This window comes from Beta vulgaris, chromosome 8 (assembly GCF_026745355.1).
Source record: "Beta vulgaris subsp. vulgaris cultivar EL10 chromosome 8, EL10.2, whole genome shotgun sequence".
Lineage (NCBI taxonomy): Eukaryota > Viridiplantae > Streptophyta > Magnoliopsida > Caryophyllales > Amaranthaceae > Beta > Beta vulgaris.
In genome coordinates, this window is record NC_079209.1 from 26,055,218 (window position 1) to 26,063,814 (window position 8,597).

At 32.7% G+C, this 8,597-nt stretch overlaps 1 protein-coding gene across 1 annotated transcript; it reads left to right on the forward strand.

The window, feature by feature from the left end:
* Positions 1–7,215: 7,215 nt before the first annotated feature.
* LOC104883864 (uncharacterized) lies at positions 7,216–7,965 on the forward strand. Its single transcript, XM_010668428.1, has one exon. It carries the CDS (start codon positions 7,216–7,218, stop codon positions 7,963–7,965), a length of 750 nt encoding a protein of 249 aa, XP_010666730.1.
* Positions 7,966–8,597: the final 632 nt, after the last annotated feature.

Sequence of the window (8,597 nt, forward strand, 5' to 3'; positions counted from 1 at the left end):
ATCTAAAAGTCCCCTACTATGAATTCTCCGCCTGGAAAAATAAAATAACCAAGTAAATACTTAAACTAAAAATTTACAGCAACTTTAAAAACGTCCCAAACCCTTTTAAACGTCTTTAAAATCGTTTTTATGTATTAAACTCTCGTTATTTTTAATCCCTAGTATAGTACAACTATTCTAGTGATTAAAATCATTAAAAACCTTTAAAATACAAACTTTCTGAAATTCCAGCATTTATAAAAATTTATAAACCTTCTGAAAATATATTCAATGCATATAAAAATCATATTTCCCTCAAAACTCATATTCATACTTTAAATATATAGTTTCTAGTGATTTGAAACCCTAAAAACCATATCTTTCATAATAAAAACTGAAAATAATAAATCTGAAATTATTATTTTTATACATATGAAAACCGAAAATATATTCTTCATATAAAATAATAATTTAAATCATAAACATGCTAAAAATAATAAAATAATGTAAAACTAATACTTTAATGGAATCTTAGAGAAGAAGAAAAGAAAACAACCACAACAAGGAGGGCAAAGGCAGCGCCGGAACTGATGACAGCAACAAGGGGGCGACGGCGCCGGAACAAGAAACGTTACTTAGCGAAGAAGAAACAAGCTTTGGGAGGAAAAATATGGAAATCACGCACAAGGAAAGAGGAGAGAGAAAAATGTCGAGTGAGAGGAGGAAGAAAATATGAATGGCGTGATGTATATAATATAATTGTGTGGGATAAAATAATTGGGTTTTAGGATATTTACATAAAGGCTAATCCTTTTAGGTTTAGGAAAAGAGATAAGATTTAAAAAGATTTGATGACTAATAAGATGATCAACTTAGGACTTTAATCATCAATAGGACTCTTTTCCTTTTTATCCTTTTAGGAGTTTCGATTCCATTAAACTTCTTTTTCAATAAATACTTTTAATACTTAAAGCTTTTATTAAGACATGCTTAATTAAAACATTTTCAATTTTATTAAGCTATGAAAATATTTTTAGTTGACTTTTTTTTAAAAAAATAGTCAACCCTTTTTAAAAGTCAAATCATTTTCCAAACTCATTTGGATTTAAATATAACTACATAAATATTTTAATATATTTATGAAAATCCTTTGAAAATGTGGGGGATTACATATTTCATGTTCGTTAAACAATTTGACATCTCAACCAGGGTCTATGAATATCAGTACTAGTACAGAAATTCAACCTGCACATATTACAAGACGTACAAAAAAGAAAGAGCGTATGGAAAGACATACGTGAAGGTCGTTTTTGTTCTATCGTTGCTATTGTTATAAAAAATTGTTGCTCTTATGTTTACAATTTTGACTATTGGTTTTTTTAATTGAGTGAAGTTTGCATGCCAACAAGCATACAAGCTAAGCAACAAGCGGAATGAATTAATGTACAAGAGTTGCTATCAATTACAATATCTTTCTCTTTGGTTCATGTCATGTTTAATTTGATATGTCTTTCTTAGATGATTTGTTTATTAGAATAGAGATATGGCATCCTTTGTCTAGGTGAAAAAAAAAATCAGGCCAAGAAATCAATTACATACACATATAAACGTTTTTCGTATAGATCTAACACTGATAAGCAACATCACTAATGGTGAGTATGGGAACAAAATATCATTTGTTGTGTGATTATGTTGAAAGTATTTCTAATAAATTTAGCTCTAGAAATTCTCAAGCATTCTTGTTTAAAAAAATAGGGCTTATGAATATCAGTTCAGCACACAATGAGTCTGTCAATATTGCAAGACCAAAAAGGAAGATCATATGGAAAGAACGACGTGATGGCCGAGTTCGTTCTCCGAAAAACACAATGGGAAACGACAAAAGTTCTTTAACTCAAATAAATTGTCGTACAAATAGTCTCTAATGTAATGCACATATCATTAGTGTGGTTACCAAAAATAATTATTTTATAGCTAATTCTACTTCTAACTATATTTTCAATTCCTGAATATAAGTTTGCACCCAACAAGCTCAGAAGCAAGAAACGGTTTCTGTCTCCATATGAGACAAATCATAAATAGTAATGGTTTCTTAAAAATCCATATCACCATTAAATAATATAATACTGCTAATTATTGTTTGATTATAAATACATATGTTATTCTTCATACTATTTCAGACAAAGAAAGTCAATTACATCCACCTGCCAACATGCTCAGTATTGATGTACCATTCGTCGGCAACATTTCCAATGGTGAGTATATATAATAAGTAAAATAAAACTTGTTATTTTGAGATAAAAGTTATACTTTAAACAAATAAGAGTTTTTGTGCTATAAAAAAATAATATTTTATATTCTGATATTGCCATTAATGAAGGAGATTACTAAACTACATAGGTCATAAACGAAGGGGATTAATGAATGTGAAGCATTCAAAAAGTAAATACTTAAATATAAAATATGAATCATAATTGTGTTTCATTACGAAAATCAAACATACTTTGTTAATTTTATGTTGTTTACCGACTATGATGGTGTTTTCTCAACTATTAATAAAGATATTGAGGAACCATGCATTTATCCAACCATCACAAGTGAAAAGAGTTACCCTCAAAAAGGTGCCACACAAAATGGTATGAGTCATTTTCTATGTCATTTAATGTGCTGAATAAAATTTAAGTACATAGATTGTTCAACATTTTGTGCATTCTTAAGTGTCTTTCCCTTGCAACAGATGCTTATTTAATCACATCTGTTAGTAAAATTGATTACGCTGCACCCAATAATAGTGTGCTTACATATTTAGCTCATTCAGCAAATCAACATATATGTATTGTTTCAATTGGCAATTTCATTGCATGTAATTTAATGTGCAACACACATATAGTTGTTTTCATGTCATATTAATTAACAACAAATTTTATTATCATAAAGTTGAACAATGTGAATCGAAGATTGCAAGGATAAAAAGAAGGCTCATATTAAATGAAAAACGAAATTTTGGTATGTTTTATTATGCATCTAATATTATTTTTTTGTGTTTATTTATATAAATATCAATGTTCCACATTAACTTTAATGTTCTATAAATAGATGAAAAAAGTGCGCGAAAGAGATATGGTTCAATTAGGCAAAACAAGTTTAACATTCAGATCCAGAAAAAATATAATTCAAAGAAAGAACATCCTTAAACAAATCATAAGAAGGATTGATTTAGGTATTTAAATTATACATTTTGCCTATGTTGTCTGATCACAATTTTTTAATTATTTGTGTAGTTTGAATATATCGATTTCGATAGCTTTTTTCATAAAGTACTAACACCATTGAATATGTACATAATATGATAATGAGGTACATAACACGGACCATGCAAACGACGTGTCAGGTGTGTGTGTATATATATGATCCAGTTACATGTGTCTGAAATTGATTTTTTTATCATAAATTGATAAGTAGTTTATATTATGTACTTTATTTTACTTTGGGACCTAACTCGATTAATCATTATTTAAATATAGCTTATTGAGAAATTGGGGATCCAACATGGGAGTGTATGTGAGCATTGTGGAGCGATGATGTGGTTTGATGAAAGAACTAATAAACGAGGTAAAACAAACAAGCCAAAGTTTTCCCTTTGTTGTATGCAAGGGAAAGTTCAACTCCCTTTACTGCGGCGTCCTCCACAACTCATGATAAATCTTCTACCAGGAAACCATCCACGAAGCAAACACTTCATTGAGAATATCAGACCATATAATATGATGCATTCATCTACGTCGATGGGTAGGAAAATCCAAGCACCGCCTAAGCAGGAACATGGACCATATAATTCCAAAATAGGTGGGAAGAATCATCATTTAATTGGAAGTTTGTTGCCAACTCAGGGTTCACGTCTAAAGTTTTCTCAGTTACACATATATGATACGGAACATGAAATTGACAATAGAAAAATTGTTGTAAGGTATAAGATAATCTATTCGTTTTTTGTCGGAATTCATATATATCTACCATGCATTTCATTCTAGACTATAATCTATGTAATTGTTTTTTTCATAGTGGACACTCTGGTAATCCTGATAATTTTGAAGACTAACTAATTGCGGAAATAAAAAATATGATCGATGAAGACAATCCTCTCGCAATCTTTAGGATGGCACGAGATCGCTTCAAAAGTGATGCATGTGATAATGTTAAGCTGAAGCTAATTGGAAAAAGGACATCTGATGGAAGGACATACAATTTGCCGACAACATCAGAAGTGGTTGCCTTGATAGTTGGAGATATTGATACTACGGATAAAAGAGATATTATGTTGAATATCATAATGGCAAATTGAGACAAATATCTGAACTTCATCCTGCCTATTTACCTCTACAATATCCTCTCTTATTTTCATACGGTGAGGATGGATATCGAGTTGATATTTCACATCGAGATAAGGATCTACCTAGCGGTGATTCGAAAAAAAGGGATAGACTTACTATGAGAGAGTTCTTCGCATACCGCATGCAAGATCGTCAAAATGAAGCACCAACTATACTGCTCTCTCGAAGATTATGTCAACAGTTTTGTGTTGATGGTTATACAATGATGGAGGCAGAAAGGTTGTCATTTGTGAAAAATAATCAGAAGAGTTTCGGGGCTTATAATGTGAAGAATTTACGAGGTGCAACAGATCGAGGAGATACGGAAGGTTCATCAACCGGTAGTCGTATAGTCCTACCCGCTTCATTCAGTGGAGGACTGAGCTACATGAGGGAAAACAATCAAGATGCAATGGCCATTTGTAAATGGTATGGTTACCCTAATTTGTTTGTAACGTTCACATGTAATCAAAAGTGGCCAAAAATTAATAAATTTGTGTCAAAGAGGGGGTTAAGACCGGAAGATAGGCCTGACACAATATATTTGGCGGAGTTAGAGTTGGTAATCAAATATTGAATTACAAACTTCTTACGATTACTTTATACTATCAATGACTTTTTTTACCTAGTATATTGGCAAAAATAAAGTAAACTGAAATTAAATGTAGACATATGTGTTACCAATTTGTTGAACATATCATATTATTTTGCTTTGCAGTTGTTTATACAGTGAAATTTCAAAAACATGGTCTGCCACACGCACATATTCTTATTTTCTTGCATCGTGACGATAAGTTTCCATATGCTGAAGCAATAAACAAAATTATATGTGATGAACTTCCAAACAAGGATGAAAATCCAAAACTATACGATGTTCTCTCCGAGTTTATGATGCACGGTCCTTACGGTGCTTTGAATCACAATGCTCCATGCATGACAGATAAGAAGTGCACGAAGTATTTTCCAATCAAATTCACTTAACAAACAACAATTAATGAAGACGACTATCCTGTTTATAGGAAAAGAGATACTGGAGTCAGAGTTGAAAAAAATGACATCATGCATGACAATGGATATGTTGTCCCCCATAATCATGAATTACTTTGTAAGGATAGTGCACATATAAATGTCTAGTGGTGCAACCAATCTAGGTCCATCGAGTATATGTTCAAGTATATAAATAAGGGGTACGATAGAGTAACAACAACATATCAAAATCGGCAAGACTCTGATGATCCTAAATAAATTGATGAAATTAAAATGTATTATGATTGTCGTTACATATCCCAGTGTGAAGCCATGTGAAGGATATTTGGGTTCCCGATTCAGTACATAACTCCAGCTGTCGAACGACTAAGTTTTCATCTAGCTAACGAGCAGACTGTTGTTTTCACTAATGAAGATAATTTAGGAGATGTCCTAAAAAGACCTGACATTGAGAGAACGAAATTTCGGGAGTGGATGGAGTGCAACAGAAAATATCTCGAGGCTCGATAATTAAGCCACGTTGAATTCCCTACAAAATCTGTGTGGCAGCAAAAGGAACGTAAGTGAACACCCAGAAAACAAGGCTTTCCATAGGAAGAATCTATCATGTAAACCCTCGAGCAAGTGAAAGATTCTACTTAAGGACATTGTTGAATTTTGTGAAAGGTGCAACATGTTACGAATACGTACGCGTTGTTGATGGGGTACTACACCCAACGTTTAAAGAAGCATGTTATGTCAGGGGTTTGTTAGATGATGACAAAGAGTATGTTGATGCCATAATAGAAGCAAGCTTCAGAGAATCGGGACAACATTTACGTAATCTTTTTTGCATGTTGCTATTGTCGTGTAGTCTGACAAAGCCCAATCTTATCTGGGAAAATACATGGCACCTTATTTCTGATGATATTCTTCACAAGTAACGCAGACTCCTACAAAGTAAAATGGTTATCAGATTTGCGCCTAAGTGATGAATAACTGCAAAATTTTGCGCTGGCACACATTAAATCTAAGCTACAAAGTAATGGCAGCAAACTACGTAAATTCAGCGAAATGCCATTTCCTAATTAATGATATGATCATAAAAGACGGTCAAAACAAACTGATAATAATGGACGAGCTTCCCTATGACCGAGGGAAGTTAGAAGAGGAGTTCCAGCGATTGTTTCAAGGATTAACAACTGAGCAACATGGAATTTACAATGAAATTATGTCAGTTGTATCACGAGGAAAAGGAGGGGTGTTCTTTGTATATGGATACGACGGAATAGGTAAGACGTATCTTTTGAGATTGTTGTTTGCTTCATTAAGGCGTAAAGGAGATATCGTTTTGCCAGTCGCATCAAGCGGAATAGCTTCTTTATTGCTTCCGTGAGAAAGAACTGCTCATTCCAGGTTTGGACTCCCGTTAAATGTTGCTGAGAACTCAATGTGTGTTGGCATTAAGCTAGACTCAGACTTAACCGGACTCCTTATGAAGATATAGTTAATTATATGGGATGTAGCTCCCATGATGCATAAATAATGCTTTGAACCTATGGATAGGAGTTTAAAGGATATTATGCAGTCTGTGAATCCTGTAAATCAAGATATTCTATATGGTCGCAAGGTTGTCCTTTTTGCTGGTGATTTAAGACAAATACGGCTCGTGGTGCCTAAAGGAATCAGACTAGATATTGTCTTATGAGTAATAAATAGTTCTTACTTATGGGACTTTTGCCGAGTACTTAGGCTGACAAAGAACATGCGCCTCACAACAGGTTCAAGTAATTCAAATTTTAATGAAATTAGAGAATTTTCAGAATAGATACTCAAAGTTTGAGATGGCAAAGTTGGAGGGCCAAATGATGGTGCGGCCGATATTGAAGTACCCCATGAAATGTTGGTCGATGGGGGAGATGACCCTATTGCGGCAATAGTAGAAAGCACATATCCTAACATAAATGATCACATTTGGGAACCAAGTTATTTTCAAGAAAGAGTTATTCTTGCTCCAACCAATGAAAATTCTGAGATAGTTAAGGATCACATGTTATCTCAATTGCCAGGTGAAGAAAGAATTTACTTGAGTTCAAATGCAATTTCAGTGGAGGAAGGAAATTTTAGAATTCATGAGATGTATTCAACAGAGTTCCTAAATACAATTAAATGCGTAGGATTACCAAACCATAGTATACGACTGAAGGTTGGAGCATCAGTGATGCTCCTAAGGAATATTGATCAAAGTTCTGCGCTATGTAATGGCATAAGATTGGTCGTTAAGCACTTAGGCGATTGCATTATTGAGGCTGGTGTGGTATCTGGTAGTAATTTGGGCAATAAGGTCTTCTTTCCACGAATGACGCTTATTCCGTCAGACTCAACAAAATTTCCCATCAAGTTCCAACGGAGACAATTCCCTTTGGTTGTGTGTTTTGCAATGACATTCAATAAAAGTCAAGGACAATCACTTTCGCATGTTGGCATTTATCTTCCTCGACCTGTTTTCAGCCACGGACAATTTTATGTGGCCGTATCAAGAGTTACTAGCAAGAACTGTTTGAAAATTTTAATAGTTGATGAAGAACGTGGAACATCAAATGTTACCACAAATGTAGTGTACAAAATAGTATTTCAGAATGTTGGTTAAATACTCTTATTATTAATGTTAGTCAATTATTTATTTTTATTTTCATCCACTTTGTTGAAATATAATTTTTTTACCTTCGATTTTCATGATTTATATTGTATGCAGCCTTTAAGTGCTTCAAAATATGTTGCAAAATATATATAGATATTACATTTGAGGTACACAGTTATCACAAAAAATAAACTTCCCCTGCATTTTTGCACGGGTTCAGAAACTAGTTAATTTTAAAATTGGTTGTCCAATCCCACTAATATAGCGGGCTAGCAGCTAGGGCTGGGGTTACAAGCCCCATCCACGGACACCGACTGTAATATCCCAAATTTTTGTAACTATTTTATAAAATTTATTTTGTTATAATAAGATTTTATAAATATAAAATTCTGAAGAATAAAGTAAAATCATAATAAATCAGATTTTTATGAAACTGTTTTTATTTATTAAATCAGATTTTTATCTTTTAAAAAAATAATTTTCGAAATCAGAATTTTATTTTTTTTAATCAGATTTTCCGTTCAAAAAGAAAGATAGAGAGAAAAGAAAATTCTGAAATTATAATTTGAGTTGGTTTTGGGAAAGGATTAAATTGTTTTTAGATACTTATCTTTTAGTGAAACCCTAGATTTACATACATA